Here is a 25,805-nt window from a genome sequence, read left to right as displayed (position 1 = left end):
TGTTTTTCAGGGCCGATGTCAATACCGATTATTACAGATCAAATGCACCGATAAACGATATTTTGAACCGATATGTGTCTACACATTTCCATTAGTTTTAATTTACAGTACAGTGCAAATGAGGGCATAAAAACTTTAATTTATCTTTTAATCAAATAAGTTATTTTTTTACAAATGAGTTTACTAATAAAAAAAACATGGAAAACATCCGATCAGAATGCGTCCCCGACTTCCTCTTCTATTCTATGCGCCTTATATATGAAAACAGTTTTAATTTTCACACGTGAGTTTAAAATATTCTATCTAAGCCCAAAGAGTGAGTTTTTTTAGGCGACCTTTATAGCCTTATAGTGCGGAAAATACGGTATATGACTGGATTCCGCGATTCCATCCGTGTTTTCCGCATCCGGGAAATCAAGATAACATTGAGGTGTTTTTGCAACTTCACCGTAAAGGTTTGTGAATTACTGAAACACAATCAACGTCTGCTGCTAACTTACCTTTGAGAGACAACTGATTACTGCCGCTCGCAGCTCCAGCAAGCGTTGTGTCTTCAGTGCCTTCAGCCTTCGAGTTTATTGGTCGGGCTCGCGACTCCCAACAAATCAGATGCGCGGTGGGCGGAGACTGCTCTAGGGCACAGAGTGGTGAGCTCTGACAGGCTGCGTCGGAGCCAAAGAGCGCATTTCAAAATTAAATTATTTTTATCGGCAAATCGGTTTTGAAAATAACCGATTCCGATAATCGTAAAAATGCTTAATATCGGCGCCAATAATCGGTCAGGCCAATAATCGGTCGACCCCTAATCCAAATAAATTCTATTTGTCTTATATTTTTGTTCATGGGTGTTCTTGCTTAATAATAACTGTTCATCTTTTGATGATTGCTGTTGCCTCTATAATTATATGTGTGATTTTAAATTTCCAGCCCATTTTAAGTCAGCAATATAATAATTTTTTTCACAATAGTTGACTTTAATAAAACAACCCAGCACGTTGGGTAAAAACATGTAACCCAACCAACTAAGTCAAAATAAACCAGCATTTGTTCTGTCCGATATTTACCCAGCACTTGGTTGCCAAATAACCCAGCATTTTTTTTAGAGAGTTGCAGGCTAATCAACTAGTGGTACACTATGCTGATGTGCAGAACTGTAAACTAACATAAGCAATGATTATATTCATGATTATATGCAACAATTAAAAAAAAAACATAAATGGCGATAATAGCATTTTAGATGCTGGAAAGAGATTCTGAAAGATTTCTATTGAGCCGCTGTGTACAATACCCACTCAAAGTACTTTCAGCCAATGGACCAAACTGAGACTCAAAATGAGAGCCAAAGTCTCTCATTTTCTCCCTTTCATCCTCTGACATTGATACTGAAATCCTTCCAGCACTATATAATACAAAAGGAGTGTCTGCATGCAATAAACTCAGCGACGGGCTTCTTGATGGAAAGCGATGCTAGTTTACATGCACATGAACACACGCTCACACCTGCACAGATAGCCACATCTATCACGATCACTCAAGGCGACGGCTGGCTCTCGGTTCTCGGCAGGCCACTGCCGTAAAAGAGCGAGTGTCAATAGAAATGTTGGCCTCCAGCCTCGCCGGGCTGTCTAAGCACCTTGTCATAATTGTGTGCAGTGGCGCGGAGCACACATGTCAAACAAGCCATTAAGGGGAAGTCTGGGAAACAATACAAATTAGATGAGAATGAGTTGGACTCCTTCTGGGGTATATGTGACCGAAGGCAATGGACGAGCACAAATACTCACAACTTGGCCCAAACAACTGTCCAGTGCGATATCGAGCTTTGCATAACAGGGTAAAAGGACTGGTCGGCTTCCATGGGTGCAAAGACCTTGTCTGTTTTCGTTAGCAAGTGAGAGAGAGAGAGAAGGGGAAAGATCGTGTTTTGGGGGTTTAAACAGGGAGATTTATGGTTTCCTGCACTCTTCATGCAGACCTACTCCATCATGTCAGCAGCAGTCCAGGCACAAACACTGACTGTGCTGCTCCCGCTGCCGCTAGAACATTTGAATAGAATTACAAAGCAGTTTCACCGTACAGTTACACTAGACTGGACAGAGAAAGCGGAGCACACAATTTAGAGGACAGTGGCCCTCCTGCTGTGAGGATTTGCTTTTATGATGACAATCAAAAAAATAGAAATGCTCTGCAAAATCTGACTGGCAAGACACATGGTGAGCCCTTTTATGAAGAAAAATGCAACACTATTACAGGATACAACACGTAACCCGTGCAAATATGTACTATTGAGGGTCAGAAACAAGCTGGTTAGCACGTATTGGCACGAACTTGAAGATGTTGTAACTACACACTGGGATGGTTATTTAGAAATATCTGTTTTTTGTTTGCTTTAAATCACAAATATCTTTATATTATATGACATATTTGTGACCCTGGACCACAAAACCAAGTAGTATGGGTATATTTGTAAATACACTGTATGAGTCGAAATGATTGATTTTTCTTTTATGCCAAAAATCATTAGGATATTAAGTAAAGATAGTGTTCCATGAAGATATTTTGTAAGTTTCCTACCATAAATACATCAAAACGTAATTTATGCTTAGTAATATGCATTGCTAAGAACTTCATTTGGACAACTTTATGGCGATTTTCTCAATATTTTGAATTTTTTGCACCCTCAGATTCCAGATTTTCAAATAGTTGTATTTCAGCCAAATATTGTCCTATCCTAACAAACCAGCTTTCAGATGATGTATAAATAAAATACGTAAAACATTTACCCTTATGACTGGTTTTGTGGTCCAAGTTAAGGCCAACAAACAAACAAACAAAAAAAATAAATAAATAAATGTGGCTGTGTCATATATTGAAGGTAAATAAAGGTATCTAGTAGGGTTGTGACGATGAGGAAATTTCCGCACCGGTTAATCGGCATGTGACAACACCGGTAATACCGGTATCACCGTGGCGGTGGGAGTTTCCTCTTTTTTTTCTGCTTTTAAATGGCTTATAAATGCGTGCGTATTATACTTTCACTTTCAGTTTTGCGGGAATTGGCAATTCGGCGTCAATTGTTTGAATGGACGACAACGAAACTACAAAAAAAATTTGAACCCAAAATATTGCCAAACAGGTGCTTTTGCATTGCTTTTTGACACTAAAATCGTCCGCCATCGTCCGTCTCCTCACCTTCAGCTCGGGGGAGTGCTTATTGGGTTCGGGCCGAATGCCGAGCTTGGACCCCTCTCCCTGGGCAGGGGGAGTGCCCCGGGCTCGGGAATGATTACCAAGCTCGGAGCGCTCTCCCGTACAGCACGCCAAACACGCCTAACTTTTACGTTTATTGACTTATATGTGTTTATTATATGTAAGCGCGAACTCGTGAACTCCTCACGTGATAAATGAAATATGACGCATTGTAGCTATGTTCAGTTTTTAATTATAGTGCATGCTCTCGTCTTAAGTTAATTATTTAGAATGATATTTTCCATTCAATTCAAATAAATATTTAATAAAAAAACGAATACTTAAAAAAAAAAAAAATGTGGAGACGGTGTCACGGTGGAAAAGTGATGTCACCGGTGTTTTAAAACCGGTAACACCGTCAACACCGTCTATCGTGGCAAGCCTAGTATCTAGATATATACTATGGCACATTGACACTTGAACATTGGTATTTACATTACACTCCAAGGTCAGAAGTATTATTGTACTATTATTGTACTGTAAGTACTATTGCTGCATGTAATAAAAAAAACACTCTAATACTGTGATAATTGGTGCAAATCAATGCATACACCAAATATTACACTGAAAATGATGCATTATTGTTTGCTCACACACTATAATGGAATAACATCCATAAAACAATGATAAACCATTTGCATGATCTGTTACATAACTCAACTCTTGAACAATTACACTAATAGAAAGACAAGTCAAAGTCTGTGTAATAAAAACTGAAGTGTATGCGACATAATTGGTTTCATAATGAGACTAGAGAGCGTTCTAATTTTAACGGGTGCGATTAACAATTAAAAAACCGATAGGGATTGCCCTCGCATTACGGTCCCATCAAGTCGTTTCGCGTTTTCTTGTAAGCCTGTCAACAATATCTGAACCCTAGATCTATGTGCCAAACGATCACATTAATCATACAACACAGCATCTCAAGGTATTCCTGCCTCACTAATGCATCTGTGAATGCTTCGAAAATAGCACTCAATGTTTCACCATCATCCCAAATGCATTACAGCTATGCGTTGTAATTTTGATAATTAAATCCAAAACTACATCAGTTAGACGTCTTCCTCATTGTGCCAAGCTTTGGTTCACGTTACTATTCAAGGGAGCTAGTAAAGTGCAGTGACTTGAATACACCCTTTCTTTAATTAAAATGTTTTACATTTTTGAATTATTAATCAATGGTTTGCAGGTAGAGTTGAAAATGTCAGGGTGATACAACTGTCCTGAGTCTGAAATTCCTATAAATAAATAAAATTAATTCATATATTACATGATACATATCATTTATGATTTATGTATGGCATTTCCTAAGTATTTTTGCACAACCAACATACAGAAAAAACAGGACCCCTGCAGACTCTTCTAACTGTGTGTCAAGGTCTCTTAAAATATCAGATAAGTTGATCTTTTTAGGTTCGCTCTAGCTGTAAAATGCACATTCACATATGGTGTATGGAAAATATATTCCTACATTTACCTGATGGTTCTTGAAAATACATGTTTTTACAGCCATATGAAAGCAAAGTGTACATCTCCAAGAACGTTCTAAGTGTTTTTCTTTTCTTTATCGTGGATACCCTTATATGCCATTGATCCAAATGCCAATCTGAATTGAACACATAAGACTGCTCATGTATATTTTCAATCTGAAGCCCAGGTAAAGCCAGAGCTGTGACAAAACCTCACTGATGCGAATGTCAATATGAATTGCTTTCCTCACAATTCTCTGGAACAAACCGGCCACATCTTACATCTACTTTCTTACCCTCAATGCGTAAACTTGCCATCTCTCTCCTCCAGAAATCAATATCTTCCATTTCTGTGCAGTACACCGCTGAGTTGTGTCAAGAATATGTTAGACAGATTAATATCAAAACAAGCTTTGCCCACATCTCCCTGATTTCCTCTCTATGACAAGCTCTTCTGTTTGTTGCTTATGCAAGCAAATGCTGATGCCACTGAACTACAAAGACAGCCGTTCTTGAGAATTTCTCGCGGTTGTATTTATGTTCAGACAGCACAGAGGGCAACAAAACTTCCCGGCGTAATGTCAAACTCGAAAACTTCGGAGAGCACTCGAGTTAGGTATAACAGTTAATCCCCAGATGAATTTATGCCACGTATTTGATATCTTGATACGCGCCGTTCTCCGCAAACCAAAAAAAGAGAAGATGAACATGATTTTTCTGGCTCTTTTGTGTGAAATCCATGACATGAAAAGATTTAATTAAGATAAGAGACTGGTAATAATTAATTCTGCTTCCTTCTGTCAAGAACACAGCAATGGCTGAATAAATTACAAAATCCCTGCCTTTTATTTATTATCATTTCCCCTTTCCAAAGTGGCCGTTTGAGCTTTTCAAAGCTGAGGAAAGTTTGGCAGGGTCTCTGAAAGTAAGTCCACAGCTCGAGCCCACATAAACATCTCACCACCTACTCGATTCAATCTGCTATTATGTTTTTTTGCAGGTACAGCTCAGCCCCGAGGGGGAAAACTCGCTGTGACAAACGCCGAACGGAAGGCTGCATTCAGATGGAGCGTATTCATTACCACACGTCGAGATGTGTAGGAGACAGCGAGGAGGGTTTGCGTTACCATGTCCGCATCTTACCATCTCATTTCCAACATGACCCAAATTAAAGCGGGAATGCTAGGTGACCTATTGCTACAGGCGACATCTTCTCGTTTGTGACTCACAAACCGGTCAAAAACATCTGATCTGATGGTTATAAACTACCCAACACAATTCCGTCATTGTTTTTTGACTTCTTCTAAAAATAACACCAATGCCCGGCCAAACCAAGGGCATTCCAAGTACATAATCCCCTTAAGTTTATCGCTTGGCGCACACAACATCGTAAGTGGGCTGCATACAAACAAACGAACATTTGTTTTATCGAAAGCAAGATGTTTTCCTCAAGCCAACTTTTTAAAACGCCACAGAGATAATTAACGGGACAAAGCTGTGCCAAATCTTACACGAATGACCTTTGTGTGGGCAACACGGCCTGGGTTTGAGAATCCGCCAGCGTTTGGTTTGCCGACTTGAGCGGATAAAACTCTGAAGGACATCCGCTTAAAGACACTGAACAAGTAGGCTACAAAACAACGCTAATTAAAGGTTGCTTTGTTAGGTTTCAGCTAGTGATTAAACATCGAGTTCGAACAGGCAGATGCACATACAAAGTGGGGGAAACTTCAATACGGATTGGTTTCTGTCATTTGAAGGGGAAATACTTCAATTGTGCTTGTAATAGCGGGATACTTGGATGTCTGTGATGTGATTCCTTTTAATTAAATATCTGTGGATAATTTGGTCTGGGAATGTCATTACGTCCTTGGAAAGGGGGACATGTTTTCCCTCTCATGCTCATTTTCCTAATGCACAGGCTTTTTATATAAGTACATCTCAGTCTTGTAACGAATTAATATGGCAATGACGGATCGGGGATGGAAGTGTAATTGGACAAGCGATCTCCCTTGACGCTTAATGGCCTCTGAAGACAGCGGTCGCGGGGCAGGGGATGAGTTAGCCGGGAGGAGAGCTTTTCTGCAGGCTGCAACTGAAGAACAGTCCGTCTGAGAAGTCGCAGAACAATCGGAAATGTAATTAAGAGCTGGCTGCGGCTTTTAAACGCTCGGCTAGAGCGGAAACAAACAGGCGGGGAAGGAGAAACATCCATGTATCGAAAATGTGTGGTGTGATCAATAGCCCACGGTTCGGAAAGCATCAAAGGGGGAATGGAGTTTTGCGACTTCACTCGGCGCTTCGCAATTTCTCTCAGAACTGCAGGTTTTCAAAGCAATCTCTAATGTCATTAAACTTCTATTAAAAAGCAGTTAGAAGCGTATACTGCGTCTGTTTCATCACGAGTCAGATGTATACATTTTAAGTTAAATTTTACGAGTTTCTGATCTCTTGGTAAGGAGTAAGGTTAATCAAAACATCAATCAGACATAATTACCCGGCGGTGGCGCATGGACAGCGTTTCGAGGAGATAATAACTATTGTCTTGTAGCTGCAGGGGAATAAAATTAATCTCAAAGCCGGATTTTTAACACAAGCCTTTCCTCAAAGCCTCAGACAGAACATCCTACGAAGCAGGTGATTGGGCAATTATTGTGCAAATCGAGCCTAGACCCAGCAGAGCCGTATCTTCAAATGCAGTTGTAATCTCGACGAAATTACTGATGAAAATGTTTGTTAACAAAGTTTTTTTGCCAACAAATACAAAGTCGAATTGTGGCGCTAATTAAATGTGTTTAATTAAAATGCACTGTTGATGAAATCGTGATAAGAATAAGTTGCAGGATTAACAGTGAACAAACAATGTTTTTGGTAAATCTAGAAATAGCATTTTTGTTTTAATAGTCAATAATGTTGGGAATTGACCCATTTGAGCTAAAGATGAACAGTGAATGAATCATTTGTAGAGTGGCATGCAGTAATGCAAAAAGTTTAAAAAATGTTCAATATTATACACTACTGTTTAAAAGTTTTGGGACAGAAAGATTTTTTTTTCTTTAAGATATTATTTTCCTTCAGCAAAAGCACAATAAATTGATCAAAAGTGATATTATGATATAAAATAATATACTTAAAAGAAATATAAATATGTGATGTTCAAACGTTTGGGATCAGTAAGACTTGTAATGTTTTTAAAGAAGTCTCTTATGCTCATCAAGGCTGCATTTATTTGATCCAAAATACAGACAAAAGTGATATTGCTAAATGTTTTTACAATATAAAATAAAGTTTTTTATTAATAATAATAATAATACTACATTTTATTTAGAAGGCGCCTTTCTGACACTCAAGGTCACCGTACAGGCATACATAAAAATTAATACATTAATAAATTAAAAAAATTTAATAAAATAAATAAAAATGACAGATGAATGAATTTTACAATGAATAGGCTTGTTTAAACAGATAGGTTTTGAGTCCAGATTTGAAATGAAGAAATGAGTCCATGTTTCTAAGATGAGATGGGAGGGAATTCCAGAGGCGGGGAGCAGAGCGGCTAAATGCTCTGCTCCCCATTGTGGTGAGATGGGCAGGTGGAACAGACAAGTGTTATTCTAATATACTTTAAAATATAATTTATTCCTGTGATGCAAAGCTGTATTTTCATCAGCTGTCACTCCAGTCTTAAGTGTCACATAATCCTTCAGAAATCCTTCTAATATTCTGATTTATTATTAGAATTATCAGTGTTGGAAACAGTTGTGCTGCCAAATATTTTTTTTCGAAACCTGTGATTCTTTTTTCAGGATTCTTTGATGAATAACAAGTTACAAAGAACAGCATTTATTCAAAATATAAATCTTTTCTAACAATGTAAATCTATGCTATCCCTTTTTGTTCATTTAACACATTCTTGGTGTATAAAAGTATAGAATAAAAACAAGAATAAAAATGTACTGACCTCAAACTTTTGAACAGTAGTGTATATTGTTAGAAAACCTTTTTATTTTAAATAAATGCTGTTCTTTTGAACCTTTTTTGGTCAAAGAATCCTGCAAAAAAGTATCACAGGTTCCAAAAAAAAACAGTTTATGGCACTGATAATAAATCAGCATATTAGAATGATTTCTGAAGGATAATGTGACGCTAAAGACTGGAGTAATGATGCTGAAAATTCAGCACTGTATCACAAGAATAAATTACATTTAAAAATATATTCACATAGAAAACAGTTATTTTAAATTGAAATAATATTTCACAATATTATTTTTTTCTGTATTTTTGATCAAATAAATGCAGCCTTGGTGAGCATGAGAAACGTCTTTGTGTTTTTGTTTATATCTTAATTTTTCATTTAATCTCATCATTATTGCTCAGTGTAGTTAGTTAACTAAACTTTTTACAAATGGTTTCCATTAATTAAATAAAATTAAATATAAATATTAGATCAATGGAAACTTAAATATTAAAAAGCTTAAATACAAACGCATAAAAACTATGTTTACCTAAATATAAAAAATAGTAATTAATACAAAAAAATAATAAATTCAATCTACAATTAAATGTCATAATCAGTCTAAAATGGTCAATAATATATGACTGAATTTAAAGAATATGTTCACAAACATAAAAATGTGTAAAAATGAACCCAGCATTGCTCTCAGAGCATCATTATGGTTTGTTTTCTGCTCCTTTGGTCATTCAGGTCTAGTTCGGCGCTAACAGCCACGCTGAAAACTTTCAAAATGTTTGCACGTGTGCACTGGAGTTAATTATACCACATGTAATTTCGGCGCATTAATACCTACTACACCCACACACGCGCAGCTATTTTGTTGGAGTATTTACGACGGTGTCCATAATGAAGCTCCCTCCAGCTCATAAAGAGAAGCATCTCCACTGCCAGCAGCTCAGGAGTAACCTCCAAAGCCCATTTCATGTTGTCGCATATAAATATTCATTAACAGAGTGGGGAAACCAGCTGTTTCTCCCAATTAATCTGCGCAGAGATATGCCATTTGCCAATAAATTGTTGTTGTATAATTAATGACTCTCCGTGCATGGCGACAACGAGAGAAACAATACCTCATTTAATATTGAGATTTATATTCATAAACTTGGCAAAAGCAATCAGCTAATCGGCTCGAGTAATAAACGAAGCTGCGTCCCTGGGGAATGTGGGAAAACTTAAGCCGCATGCCTGAGAAGTCAGCCACCCTGCATCCCACCAGTCGAGACAAATCAAGATGTCAGGAGATTTCTACATCAAAGCAGATGTCCCTTCCTGCTTCTCGCTGACCATGTTAACAGGCTACGCACAAGCGACGCGGCGAGGACGCCCACTTCAAACAGCAAACGTGCCCAAGCTGAGATCATTATCTGGGCAGGTTGAAAACACTCCGGTAAGGGGAATTCTTATGGGACTTACCATCAGGAGGAGGAGCCGGTGTGAAGTGAACAGGTTTATCTGCGGAGGAAGAAGAAGAGAGAGAGAGGCACATTAGTTAAAAGGAAGACATCCGGACGGTCCCAGGCGGTCAGCAGTCGTTACGAATGAGTGGGTGGACAGTAGACTACATGACTCTTTCACAGAGGTTAAATCTCAAAAAGAATAGATTAACAGAGATCAGTTGGAATATGAGATTAAAGGAATATTCCAGGTTAAATACAACTTGAGCTCTATCGACAGCATCTGTGCCGGGACACGCTGGCAAATTTGTTTGCAGTAATGCACTTACAGCACTGAAATAAACGTTTATAAACCTCAATATTACACACTACACTCCCGATGCCATAGAAGAACCATTTTTGGTTCCACAAAGAACCATTCAGTTAAAGAACCATCTCTTTCTTACCTTTTTATAATCTGAAGAACCTTCTTTCGCACAAAACAAAAAGGATCTTCAGATGTTAAAGGTTCTTTATGGAACCATTTAGACGAAAAAGGTTCTTCTATGGCATCGTGAAGCACCTTTATTTTTAAAAGTGTACTGTTCAAAAGTTTTGGGTTAGAAGTGAATACTTTTTTCAGCAAAGGCAGATTAAATTGATCGAAGTGACAGTAAGAACAATAATAATGTTACTGAAAAAATATATCATAAGAAATAAGAAAATCACTAATCAGCTAATTAGATGATTTTGGAAGGATCATGTGACACTGAAGACTAAAGTAATGGCAGCTGAAATTTTAAAATGTAATAATATTTCATAAAATTAAGATGCACTTTTTAATCAGCCAACGAAACATTACTGACCCCAAACTTTTGAACTAGTAAGACTGAATTGCTTTTACAGATTTTACATCAAGAAATGACCCACAAAACCTGTTTATCATGCAAGACTAAACCAAATGTTCTTGGTCAGACATTAAAATGTCAGACAGATGTTGGACAGATGAGTTTACACCAAAAAACACCAAACAAACAAGCTGTTTTCTAAAAATACAGACTTGACTCACTTGTGATCTTGACAACAAAAGTTGTTTTCTCAAGATCTCAGCTTACTCATTTCATTCAAAAAATAAACTATTTTTTTCTGATTTTTAAATAACACAACTTGTTTTTTGTTGCTTTTTCTTAGCCATTTCTATTCTCATACTCTACTGCTGCAACATGGATGAGAAAGTCTGAGTTTATTTTAGCAACTCACTGAAGCTGAAAGGTTTTCATGTCAGTCAGTGATTGAGCACCTTGCTGTCTAACTGTATGACATTTGTGAAGAAAGCTACAACTTTATTGTTTTGAAAGACTATAGAGACTCTAAACATGTGTTTTCATTTTCATTATGAGCCAATTCGAGGGAATGGAACATCTGCATGGTAATAGGAAAAAATGTTTGAGAAATCAGCTTCGAAAAAACAACTTGTGTTGTGTGTTGAGGTCACAAGAAAATTACAGATCACAAGAAAACAAGACAGAAAACCAACATCGCATGTCCCTTTAGGCCTTCCGTACATACAGTGTACATACACTCTTAAAAATAAAGGTTCTTCATGATGCCATAGAAGAACCTTTTTTTGTCTAAATGGTTGCATAAAGAACCTTTAACATCTGAAGAACCTTTCTGTTTCCCAAAAGGTTCTTTGTGGCAAAAGAAGGTTCTTCAGATTATAAAAAGGTAAGATAAAGATGGTTCTTTAAAGAACTTTTGACTGAATGCCCTGCTGAAAAAAACAGCTAAAACCAGTCTAGGCTGGTTGGCTGGTCTTAGCTGGTTTAAGCTGGACGTAGCTGGTTTTAGCTGGTGGTAAATCCAGCTAAGACCAGCCTGGCCAGGCTGGGAAAGTGGCCAAAACCCTCTAAAACCAGCCTACTGCCATCATTTGGCGGGATGGTCTTAGCTGGTTTACGCTGGAAATAGCTGGTTTTAGCTGGTCTTCCAGGCTGGTCAGGCTGGTTTTAAGACCAGGCTGGGAAAGTGGCCAGAACCCTCTAAAACAAGCCTACTGACCAGCTATGACCAGCTAAAACCAGGCTGGTTGACCAGCTAAAACCAGGCAAACAGCCTAGGCCAGGGTGTTTCTTTGTGGATTCAAAAATGGTTGTTCCATGGCATCGTTGTGAAGAACCTTTTAAAACACCTTTATTTTTAAGAGTGTACAGTCCACAAAAAACTATTATAAAAGAAGATATTTTGAAGAATGATTTAACTGGTTTTGTCTACCCTGCTGAAAAAAAAAAAAAGCTAAAACCAGCCAAGGCTAGATGGCTGGTCTTAGCTGGTTTAAGCTGGAAATAGCTGGTTTTAGCTGGTCTCCCAGCCTGACCAGGCTGGAAAAGTGGCTAAAACACCTCTAAAACCAGCCTGCTGACCAGCTATGACCAGCTAAAATCAGCCAAAAAGCCTAGGCCAGGGTGTTTCTTTGTGGATTCACAAATGGTTCTTCCATGGCATCGCTGTGAAGAACCTTTTAAAACACCTTTATTTTTAAGAGTGTACAGTCTTAAAAAAACTATTATAAAAGAAGATATTTTGAAGAATAATTTAACTGATTTTGTCTACCCTGCTGAAAAAAACCCCCCAGCTAAAACCAGCCAAGGCTAGATGGAAATACCTGGTTTTAGCTGGTCTTCCAGGCTGGTCAGGCTGGTTTCTAAGCTCGTGGTCTCCCAGGCTGGAAAAGTGGCTAAAACACCTCTAAAACCAGCCTGCTGACCAGCTATGACCAGCTAAAATCCAGCCAACCAGCCTAGACTGGTTTTAGCTGTTTTGTTTTTTTTCAGCAGGGTATACAATGAATGTCAATGCAGTTACAATTGCCTTTCATAGTAAGGACAAGAAAAACATTGATATTTTTCAAAACACCTTCTTCTGTGTTCCGCAATAGAAAAACGACACAAGGGTGAGCAAATGATGGCAGAATTTACATGTTTGGGTGAACTGTCACTTTAAGCTCTTACACTAATAAATGTTAAAATATTCAGACTACAAATCCAGCCAAAAGTGTTGGGCTGAAACTCATTAAAATCAGCGCCTGACTGAAAGCGAGAACTGCCACAGAAGTTGGAAGCGACCCCACTCAGTCTAAGTTTCCCTCCAAACTGAAGTGATTTTGAAAACACTGAACTCGCGTACCTTATTACTCTTGACAGAACCGACGTTTCAACAACACGCGCATGAAGCCATCTAGCTAAAGTGCAGCTACAACACCCTGCTTCCGCAGGCGGGAATAACCAATGCCACAAAACTATCACATCAATTGCCCAGCCAGCCGGTTGCACTTACATACACACACACACACATACTGTACACTCCCACACACAGGGCCAGAGCTGGAATCTCTGCTCCTCTCTTCACCAGCACCCCCAACTGCCAGGGATAGAGTTTAATTTTAGGCTCACTTCAAATTGCTTGTCAACAACTGAGCGCAAGGAAGATTGGAGAGCCGGCGCTGGAGAGAGGGAGAGAGAGACACAGAAAAACAGAGGTGCGAGGGAACGAGGAAGCGAGAGAGAGAGGGGGGAAACGGCTTGCTGTGCTTCTCTCCTTGAATAATGAAGTGTCTGTTGAACTGGTCCGAGAGTCAATCATGACAGTTACAGCGTTTCATCCTCCGGGAAACATTGCCATAGCTGAGGGTGAATAACACACACACAGATGTGTATCATAGAGATAAAACATATACTGCTCAAACACTGTAATGCATAACCCTGTGACGCCCCCAAGCACAGCTCGACTTTCTTATATGTCCATTGGCAGTAGAGGACAAAACAACTGTCTGCGCAGGTCTCACGGGAACGTTTGTTTCACATGTAAATGATACGCGGCTGAGAAACTCAACACAAGGTTCACCTCAAGCACACTCGCTTTACTTAAAGAGATAGCTCATCCGAAATGAAAATTGTGTCATCTCTATTCATCAGTATGTTGTTGTAAACCTGTAAGACATGCTTTCTTCTGTGGATCACAAAATAAGATATTTATGACTCAGTGTCTCAGTTCATACAATGAAAATCAAAGGAGCTCAATGCTGTTTGGACTCCACTGACTTTGAAAATATCTTTCTTTTGGGTCAACTTTTCCTTTCAGGGAATCAGCAGGGACCTGGTGATACAATATTTTTGATATTGCAATAACATTACAATTCTTTATGTTAAGTTGTTCAACACTGTTGTATATGCTAGCACAGCTATGTCAGAAATTGTTGCCAGAGACAAAGTTTTGGCCTTTTAGTATTTGTATTACTATCTGGAGATTGCTGAAAAATGTAAAAGTTAAATACTGTAAAAAACGATATTCTCACACCAATTTACAAAATTTTCAAGAAAATGAGTGAAATTTAGCTTTATACTCTTAAAAATAAAGGTGCTTCAAAAGGTTCTTCAAGAGAAGCCATGGAAGAATCATTTTTGCTTCCACACAGAACCATTCAGTCAAAGGTTCTTTAAAGAACCATTTCTTGCTTACCTTTTTATAATCGGATGAACCTTATTTGCCACAAAAAAACTTTTGTGAAACAGAAAGTTTCTTCAGATGTTAAAGCTTCTTTATGGAACCATTTAGACAAAAAATGATATTCTATGGCTTTGTGAAGCACCTTTATTTTTAAAAGTGTAGGTGAATGTGCGCTCTATGATTTTTATTCAGTCAGCATTTGGAAATTGTAAATGTTAAAGGTCCTTGCACACTGAGTTTGAAATTTTCATATTTTCATTTTTTTTTTCATATTCATCATGCTTTCCTATCAACATACTGGCTCCAGATGTGAAAATGCAGAAAATCTAATCTGATCCAAATTTCTTTATGGCGGACAAACGTTTCGAAAATTTCAGACTTAACCATGACCTTAACTTTTGCTAAAAAGGAGAAAATAACTGCAATTTTTCCTATGCTCATTATACTATACTAATATTGTCACACCAAGAACTGATAATATTTTTGTGAAAAGGGAGATTAACCACAATTCAAAGCAAATCTCAGTAGACTGAATGTACTGAAGCATTAGCTCAATACAGACTTCAGAATTTCTATTCAACCAGAATTCAAACTGAGAACGAGCCAAGAATATAATTGAACAAAGTACTGAAGTAATTAAAAATACATGATAAAGAAGCAAGCGGGTCGAATAACCAAACATAAATCACAATATTGAATTCAGGTCTTACATATCACTTTATAATGTAAATTTAAATCAATATTGCCATTTCAAACATGCGATTAATAATTTATTTGATAAATAGCTATGTAAAAAGCATGGTAAGGCAGATACATCCAGCCTAAATCTGTCAGGCAGGTTAAGATATCAGTGCAACTACGTATGCCAGCCGTATGTTTTCATTCAGTGTCTGTCCTCGTCTTTTCCTTTCTGTTTTATTATCTAGTTTGCTGATGTGTATGTATAGGCTGATGGATTTGGTTGTGGAGCTGAGCAGCTCCAGTCCTGTGTGGCCTCTCTTCTCTGTGCCTGCTAAATGAAAATGGAAATGACTAACCTTTGGTCTGTATCCCACTCCAACAAGCTTTCAAACGCTACGATGCACCTCTCCATGTTAATGGTACTCCTTTCACTCCGTCCTGTTTTTTTTTTTTTACTGTTCTTTGAGGAGCAGGGATGGAGTGCTCTAACTGAGTTTATGTTTAAATCTAATGGAATCTGTCTGGATTAAATCGATTTTGCGACATGGTCGGCTTATAAATGAACCTCACGCTCAGACTGCTTTATTGAGGGATGGAGAGGGCACAATTTTAGAATTTCATGAAGGGCCCTTTTTGGTCTTTTAATATAGATCTAATGTAGAGGCACCGTGGATCTCTTTAAGTGAGGGCACCGGCAGGATTATGAGAAATGAGGTAGGTAATGGTTTACAGAGGGTGCATCAGGCCGAATGCTCTCTCTTTTTTTGCTCCCTCTTGCTGTTTTCTCCTTTCCAGGGTCTTTATTTTTAAAATACTAAACATATTTTTATTTAAACGGTATAAATTATTGTCTCTATATGGAACGAAGTCACATATGGGATAGTTTAACCAAAAAAAGCATCATAGGGGTATATGACCTTCTTTCAGACAAATACAATCTGCTCTTTTTTGGGTTTAATCAAAAAATGTGCTGGCTCTTCCAAGCTTTATAATGGCAGTGAATGAGCATTGAGGTTTTAACCAATAAAGTGCATCCATCCGTCATAAAAAGTGCTCCACATGGCTCCGAGAGGTTAATAAAGGCCTTCTCAAGCAAATCGAAGCATTTGTGTAAAAAAAAAAAATCTGTATTTTATACTTTATAAACGGTAATCTCTAACTTCCACTAACTGAGAGAAGTGACGAAAGTGGAAGAGAGCAAAACAAAACACTGGTCTCAAATTAGAAGTACAAAATGAGGATTTGTAAAGAAAAATGTTAGAGGACTTTGAGATAAACCAACAAGAGACCTGGTTTCCTCAATTTTTACAGCAACTCTATCATGAATGCACGTACAACAGTTAGAGATTATGGTTCATAAAGTTTTAAATATGGATAGCCATGTGGAGTACTTTTTATAAAGGATGGATGCACTTTATTGGACTTCAAAATCTCAACTCTGCCACTTATGAAGCTCAGAAGAACCAGAACATTTTTTTAATTTAACTCCGATTGTATTCGTCTGAAAGAAGAAAGTCATATACATCTATGAAGACTTGATGGGGTGATTTTCATTTTTGAGTGAACTTTCCCTTTCACAGTGTTTTAATATCTACTCAGATGGCCTGAGGCCCTATAAATAGGCCTCAACAAAATCTAATTTAAATTTAATTGTGTACCTTGTGACCCAATTTGTCATTTATTTCCATAAACAACATACAAGTGTCTGAAGTGTAATTTCACATGACATCTTACAAGCTTAATGCTGGAAAACAGCCAAAGACAGCCACTGAACTCCAGTGTAAACAGAGCATATACATATATGTGTGTGTGTTAGAGAGAGACAACCTCTGTGCAAGCTTCCTGTTAAAAAGTCATCTAAATTTCAATATCATTAAGAATTTAATGAGACATCAGCACTGATGCATAGCAAGGCCATTTTCTAATCAATTAAACTTTGTTCTGTAGCAGAGCGTGCTAACAAAATCTTACAAAAGGCTCTGAATCATACTGTAGATATCTGAGAATTCACAGAATAAGAAAACCCGGGATGCAACGGTGCAAAAACGCAGATAAAAAACGACAGAGATAGTAACACATCTAAAACAGGAAAAGAGCAGCGTAACCTGCTGCTCCATGTCATCAAAGAGCATTGTGACATGCTCTGGAGCTCACGTTTCGTCTCCAATCTTTTCTTTGCAAGCACAGCGCCAAAACTATCTGGCAACACACACCGGCTGGCGGGGCACCCTAAGACACCAAAGCGTTTGCAGATTCACTCAAGCAGATACAGTAAGCACTGACGCTAATGCCAAGCTTTCACATCCAAAGGCATTTAATCTGCCCCCTTTATCCCACTGTGCAGTCTAAATACCACTGCTTCAGGGATGACAGAATGCCACCGAGCAGTGTTTTTAGACACAAGCGCTCAAGCACTTTATAGGATGAGGACAGTTTATCTGTGTCATCCTTAATCATTTCACTGTCAGGCAGGGGATCGAAGCCAACGCATTAGGGATTAGTTTTTGATTGCCATCGATCCTTATTGAACCATCCATCCGTCAAAGTGTCTCCCCTCTGCCTCCCCGAGCATCACTATAAGAAAACTCCACAGAGCACACAAGGGAAAGGACCACTTACAAAGCCACAAAACTCTACAGGGTCATGCACAAACACAAACACAAACACACAAACACATATATATATACATACGCTGCAAGTCATGTTTCACTAACTGTGACCTACAGTTATTGAGGAAGAGGAGTACGGCGAAGCCGAGCGTGGAAGTGGCCAGCAGTATGAGACAGATGTTGCAAGGAATCATGAAGTACCGCACGACCAGCGACACTTTGTGCTGGTACATGCGGTCCCGCTCCGGGGGCGGCGTGGGGTACTGACAACTGGTCATACTCCACTCCGCGCCGTCCCTAAAGTACGCCAAGTTGGCAAGCGTTCCAAACAGACTCAGAGAAAAAGGATAGACAAAAGAAATCCGAAAATGCCTTCAGCTTAAACTCCAGTGGCGCTTCTTATCGCAGTTCCTTCTGGAAAAACGCAGACAAATACTTTCGCCAGTCTCCAAGCAACGCATTTTGTTTTCAAATTACAACCTCTGGTCCTACAAAGGTACCAGTCCTACAGTTCCCAACCCTCCGGCAATCCTTCCATTTCTCTCCCGAGCACAGGGGTGGTTTGTCATGAAAGGCTAGAGCGCAAGTTCTCTCAAGAGTATCTGACAAAAACTCCACTGGACCCCTGGCCTAGATTGGCAACACGGCCAAGTGAGTGCAAACAATCCCCGCTGCACTTTGTACTTTAAATCCGCAAGCGCAGAACTCCACGGCTTGGTGAATTAGTAATGAATTGGCTCTTGATTTGTCTTAAGGGGTGCTTGTAATTTTTTACAGCACAGTGAATTCCCTTCTTTCAGGACGTGCTGCCACCTGTCTGCGCCCGACAGCGGCATGAAGATGCCAGGCTGCTCTCGTTGTGGCATGTGTCAGGATGCACTGTGGGTGTGGCTAGACATCATGCTAGCCGTCTGTCCAGGGAAACGCTCAGTTGCGCCCAAGCTGGAATCGGAGTCATTATCCTCTCTCCCACACACATGCACAAACTTCTGGAGGTTGACCCCTTCCTAGATCCTCCGGAGAACTGCAACACTAGGCTCGTCTTCGGTCGTAAAAGTCGAAACTTTTCTCCCCCCTGCCCAGGCTGAATCTCCTGAATGAATGAATAATTAGCCCACAGAGAGTCAGCAGCTGTCTTTAGCAAGCTCGACCATATGCCCCGGAGAGCAGCAGGGTCTTTTTCCTCAACCCCCCTTATCCTTCAACACTGGTCCTCTGTGGCGACCTCCCTTCTTTTTCGGATGAAGCGTACAGTCAAAAGTTGTGCTGTCTGGTGAGTACTCTTCCCCCCAGATGCTCCTGTCGACGTAGAGGCGCGCTCCTTGATCCGGGCAGCCGGAAACAAGATACGAGGAACAGCTGAGATTGCCAGGGTATGCGCAAATGTGCTGTTAGTCCTTGGTCCTTTTTACCGGATAACTCCTGAGACAAGACAAGCTCAGCCAAGTTGTTTGTCGCTCTGAAAAAAGTGGCTCTTCCGATCTCATTTCTCTCTCCGTTTAGCTCTCTCAAGCATCCATTGCTCTTCTGGTGTACCTCTTCGTGTCCTGGGCTTTAACTTGCTCCAGCTGAGCCTCAGAGGAAGTGTTCACTGCCAGCCAAAACATATACTCTGATCGCCGCTATTCATGTCAGAAAATCCCCCAGGCAGCAGGTACTCTGTCAGCGCAAGCTTGCGTTCAGCCAGCGCTCCTCAGCCAAAGAGCCAGGGAGCGGCACGCGCAGATGAGTGGAGCCAGAGAAGCAAAAAGCAGGAAAAAAGAAAACAAACTGGCTGATGACACTTGGTCCACCTCTCCGTTACGTTAAACAATGCACGGAGCGTGTTTTCTGCATCCTTACGGCACGGACGCTCATGACTCCCTCTCTGCCTCGAATGAAGGAGAAGACAGTGAGAGGGGGAGTGGATGAGGGGCTGTCTCTAACAAAGGGTTGGGAGGGGTGAGAAGGGGGAGGCTGTGAGGAGGGGAGGGGGAAACCGAGAATAAAAGCTTTTGGGAATACTTGGGAGTGTTTTAAAGGGGGGGAGCTGGAACGACAGCGAACACACAAAAGGGCAATTGGACCAAAAGCATGTCAAGCCTTTTGAGTTGATAGTGATTTAAAGGAGAGGGTTTGCCAACAATTGTGCTAAATTGTAATTGCAAACTTTGTGGTTTAAAAGGAAAAGGAAAAATGTGAGTTAAACACAATCTGATAGATTTGTTCTCGGTTTGGGGGAAATTTTATAAGCTATTATTGAGAACAGCAAAGTAGCAGTTTTTTAAACGTTCAAGGCTGCATTTAGTTAATCAAAAATACAGAAAAAAGATTTTATTATGTAAAATAATGGTTTTTATTTTAATATACTTTAAAATATAATTTATTCCTGTTTCATCAGCTGTTACTCCAGTCTGAAGTGTCAAATAATCCTTCACAAATCATTCCAATATCCATTCAATGTTGAAAACAGTTGTGCTGACAAATATTTTTTGGAACCTGTAACCTTTTTTTCAGGATTCTTTGATGAATAACAAGTTAAAAAAAAGAACAGCACTTTTTTTTTCAAAATATAAATCTTTTCTAACAATGTAAATCTAAGCTATTACTTCTTATTCATAACACATCCTTGGTGTATAAAAGTATTCTTTTCTTTAAAAAAAACAAGAACATGTACTGACCACAAATATTTGTATAATGTTAGAAAACCTTTCTATTTTCTTTTTAACATTTCATTGATCAAAAAATCCTGAAAAAAAGTATCACAGGTTCCAAAAAAATATTAAGCGGCACAATTTTTCAAATTTTCAACACTGACCATAAATCAGCATATTAGAATGATTTCTGAAGGATCGTGTGACACTGAAGACTGGAGTAATGATGCTGGAAATGTAGCTTTGTATCACAGGAATGAATTACATTTGAAAATATATTCACATAGAATACAGTTATATTTAATTGAAATAATATTTCATAACATTACAGTTTTTTCAGTATTTCTGTCAAATAAATGCAGCCTAGATGAGCATCAGAAACATAAAATAAATCTCTCTCTCTCTCTCTCTCTCTCTCTCTCTCTCTATATATATATATATAGATAGATAGATAGATAGATAGATGGACAGAATAACAGCATTTAAAAACGCAGAACCAGAATGATGGTTCTAATAATTAAATGGACTTGGAAGCAACAGGCAAAAACATTAAAAAAAAATAATAATAATTTTCTTGTGACACCGTGCCATGCTTTTATTCATCTGTCACACTGTGAAAAATAAAAGCAAAAACGAGCAAAAATGAATATTCAGGAGAAATGAAAATGAATATACTGGCAAAAGATCAGTGGGAAATGTGTTTTTAATCCATAGCATTATTTCACTAGGTTTCTCTTCTATGAATGTTTATTTTATGCTCTAAGCCACATAATGAGGTCAACAGCACAGAGAGCTAATGCTTCTTTTTTAAAACCCCCCACCTTCAATACTGACTGGCATATACACAATGGATGTTCATCTTCACAAAGAAGCCAGTACATACTATCAATTATTTATACGCTCTGTTTCTTAACCCACCCCTAGCTGGATACCCCTCATGCGCGCACACACACACACACACACACACACACACACACACACATTTTTACAAGGTTATATTTCGTTCTGCATCAGGGGCCGTTTATCTCTTCGGACACAACCTATTCTTCGACTTTAGGGGAGCCCCTGATGTACATAGCAGAAAACAAGGGGTCAGCCGGGCCTCCAGCACAGTGCTCTAGGTTCACGCACCAGCTGTGGTGCTGCACCCCTAAACAACGCCCACACTCCACCAGGGCCATTAATCTTTCTTCAGACTGACACGTAGAGTAAGAAATGCATTTAGCAAAGACAACTGGGCATCGAGTGACATTCATGCGGGCTACAATGACCTGAAACCCCCCATCAAATAATAAGGAGACAGAAGAGGGCGCCACATCCGGTCGATTCTACACACCCTCTGTCATGACTCGAATAAGACCTAATTTGACTTCAAAGCGCTCCGTAATGCATCTTTAATGTGCATGCTATCTCAGAAGGTTAACATCTCTCTCAGTGTGCTCTCTCAGCTGGCAACTTCCATTAAGAAACAACCACAAACTCTCTGCACTTCCCGCACTTTCATGACGAGCAGCCTTAAGGCTTTTTATCGGCTTCTGCTTGTTCCTTGTGCCATGTTTCTGGTATGACGCATGTGTGCTGATTTCAGGATTGAAGGGAATGGAGTAAAGCGTAGAGCGGTGCACTTCATGTATTTTAAAAGAGCGGTTGGTTATTAAAGTAGAAGATATGAGAAATTTAAAAGATATTCACTTTCAAGTGTTTTCAGTGAAGTTTCGGATTCTGTTTTTTCATCCCTCTAAGCATTCAACCATCCATCTATCCATCTATCCATCTATCTTACCATACATCCATCTTTCCATCCGTCTATCTATTTATCTATCTATCCATCTATTTTTCCATCCATCAATCTAACTATCCATCTATCATCCATTAATTCATTCACAATTTCATCCAGCATATATCCATCCATCTAATATCATCTATCTTTCCATCCATCTAACTATCCATCTATCACTCCATCTACCCATGTATCCTTTGATCCATCCATTCATCATATTTCCATCTATCTATCTAATCCATCCATCCATTCATCATATTTCCATCCCAACTATCTATCTTTCCATCCATCAAACTATCCGTCTATCCATCCATCCAACTATCCATCTATCGTATATACATCCATCTATCGATCTAACTATCCATCTATCCATCCACCCATCCATCCATTCATATTTTCATCTATCTATACTTTCCATCATCTATCCATCCATCCAACGATCTATCCATCTATCCAACTACCCATGTATCCTTTGATCCATCCATTCATCATATTTCCATCCATTTATCTAACCCATCCATCATATATTCATCCATCCATTCATCATATTTCTATCTATCGATGAAGCATCTATCTGTCCATTTATTTGTTAATTCAACTACCCATCTCCCTGCCCATACATTTATTCTTTCACCCATCTATCTATTATCTATCTATTCAAAGATCCATCTACATCCCCCCCATCCAAACACTCAAATCTTCATTCATTCACTATTCAAATATCCACCCCTCTACCCATCCACTTAAAGTGACACCTCAGTAAAGGGAACCAACATCAAACATCTTTCCCTTTTCAAAGTGCTTTTTATCAAAGTTTCAACAATGGCTCCACCAAAGGAGGAACAGTTTCCTCCAAGCCTCATGCTAATTTTTAGACATAATTTTTTTTTTTCATTCTCAGCAGCTGGTTGAATGTTGTATTGTATGGACTATCATCAATAAATTAGGCTGTTTTGATTATAAGCAGATCCCTTTTAGTACTCAACTCATTGCACTACACTGCACAAGCAGTCAAAAAACTGTCAGGAAAAATAGACGTGAGACAGCGCGTAAGATAAAGAGGGAGGTGGAGACCGCCAGCAGACTGAGTGAAAATGAGCTAACTGCACCTCTAGCCAAATCTGCTCTGGTTTCCTACAGCTGGGAGTTCCTTACTCGACCGCGCTGTCATATGGCTCACAAGAATAGAAAGCGACGCCACCCCACCAAAAAAAACAAAGTGGGAAAGTGGGGATTTTTCCTTCGTGCTGTTTGCCGATGTAACTGTAACAGAGACATTACCCATGGGAAATGACATCAGCGTAATTTAACGTGAGAACACATCTGCCGACTGGCCTGCTGCTCGGTGAGGCACACCGCCTGTCGACAATGCATCCAGGTGTGAGCTATCACACAGATGAAGCTGTCCGTTCAATATCTACAGCCAATTTCTACAGACTCGGATACCCAAAAACCATATGGCGAGATTCCAATCCTGATTTCAACTGAATGTTAATCAATCTAGTAGTTTTGTTGTTAGCAACTCCAGTTTTGAGACTCATTCTCATATGGTTCTTTTTGGATTCCTACAGCCCATGGGCTTTATCTGACAGATGTCCAAATCAAATCTCTGTCAATCTGCCAGATTCAAACTGTCCATTTAGCTGCTCGGCTATAACTGATACTAATCCACATAAGTCTGAGGAAACGAATGGACAGTTATTGTTTAAAGCTTATGCCTCAATTGTGTTTAATACTACCTTTATAAAAAAACGACAGGAATTAATGCTGGGTTTTATTTTTTTATGTATTTTAATTGCTGAAAATTAGTTAAATGGCAGCATTTTTATTCAGTACTAATTTGTCTAAACACATAAACTTAGACATCACATTTCTACAAATGTACAATATGAAAAAATTATATTTGTTTTGCTAAAAAATAGTTAAAAGTCTTTTTTATGATGTTTTAGGACCATTCTTCTATTTAAATAATTCAAAAGGAGTTCTGCTCCATAAATGCGATTTTCAAATCTGATCTTTATCTGTTTGCACAGTGCAAGAGACTGTTCCACTCTAGTTCACTGCTATCTACATTGTAGAGGTCACTGGAGAGGTCTCTCTATCTCTCTATCTATTGTGTGTGTGTGTGTGTGTGTGTGTGTGTGTGTGTGTGTGTGTGTGTGTGTGTGTGTGTGTGTGTGTGTGTGTGTGTGTGTGTGTGTGTGTGTGTGTCTGTCCCCGGTGCAATCCACTAAAGACCGTGGCAGATAATCCTTCTTTCCTTACCCAGTCCTCACCCTAATACCTATTAGTCGATGTGTGCTCAGCACATGGCCGTATACCGTACATCACATATTGATTTTAGTTGAGGATACCCACCGCCACTCAGGTTAAGTGCTTTAGGACTGATGAAAACCACCATCGCATAAATCCAACCTTCTCTCATACATCAAGGAAAGAGCAAATAAATCATTCCAGAGGAGGATTTTATTACTGAGACGTTTCTCTTTCATTGCTCAGGAAAGTTAATTAGGATCTTTGGTTATGTTGTCTAGTGATGCACAATATATCAATTCCATATCAGATATTGGCAGGTTTGTTTTATTGGTGCCAGCCAATTATGCATATTTTTTTTTGTGCATGTCGATTATTTTTACATTTAGATTAAAGGCCATAATTTAACACTCACTTAAAGAGACTTGCTTAAAAATACAATGGAAGTCAATGGCTATGTCAAATGTTTGCCTGCTAACATTCTTCAAAATATCTTTTTGTGTGTTAAGCAGAAGAAAGAAACTCATACAGGTTTGAAACAAGCACACAATGTGTAAATGGTAACGGATGAATTATCCCTTTAAAGCTTTAAAAACACTAATAATTTAAAAAAGAAATAAGACCATTGTAGAACAGAAGATATTATCAGTTGGAATAGAGTAGAATAGCACTGTAAGTTCTTGTCAGCATAAATAGAATAGAATAGAATAGAATAGAATAGAATAGAATAGAATAGAATAGAATAGAATAGATCATATCTCAGTCAGCATCTTGTCGGTTGGAGAAAAGGCAATTTGAGATTATTTAGTTTGTTTTCTCATGAGAAAAATCTCAGAAACAGCCTCAAGCCACTTTGCACTCCATTTAATACCACTACTGTCTAGAAAAACAAATGAGATATTAAGATATACCATCACATGTATATCCAGATTCCCTAACCGCTTCCCTCCCCACTACGAAACCACCTGCCTAAGCAAAGATGTGCATGCAAGGACGATTCTTCTCCCACAGCTGGATGTTCAGCTCTGGGTGGAGCGAGCTCATTACCCTCCCACTCAGACTGCTCCTCACTCCGGGACCAAGCTGTTGAACACAGGCAGGAGCGCAGCTGCCCCGGGCTGAGAGCCGGGTCTCTGGGAACGGGCCAGCCGCTGCGTACTAATGGAGAAGAACTAACCAGCAACAGCATTTACAGCCACTCATTCATCAGCATGCTGTTTTCCCCTCTCATCATGGT

The 25,805-nt window shown here is 39.0% G+C and overlaps 2 protein-coding genes across 2 annotated transcripts in view; both read right to left on the bottom strand.

Moving 5' to 3' along the window:
• Positions 1–9,657, bottom strand: part of LOC141290563 (agrin-like) — a 154,789-nt gene extending 145,132 nt beyond the window's left edge. Inside the window, exon 1 of the mRNA XM_073822683.1 lies at positions 9,567–9,657. Coding sequence (XP_073678784.1) covers positions 9,567–9,657 — 91 coding nt within the window. The remainder of the gene's footprint in view (positions 1–9,566) is intronic.
• Positions 9,658–10,093: 436 nt separating this feature from the next.
• LOC141290562 (agrin-like) overlaps positions 10,094–25,805 on the bottom strand; it is a 143,104-nt gene continuing 127,392 nt past the window's right edge. The window contains exon 3 of the mRNA XM_073822682.1: positions 10,094–10,185. Coding sequence (XP_073678783.1) covers positions 10,094–10,185 — 92 coding nt within the window. The remainder of the gene's footprint in view (positions 10,186–25,805) is intronic.

Source organism: Garra rufa, chromosome 18, assembly GCF_049309525.1.
Source record: "Garra rufa chromosome 18, GarRuf1.0, whole genome shotgun sequence".
Classification (NCBI taxonomy): Eukaryota; Metazoa; Chordata; class Actinopteri; order Cypriniformes; family Cyprinidae; genus Garra; species Garra rufa.
This window is presented reverse-complemented; position numbering and strand designations above follow the sequence as displayed.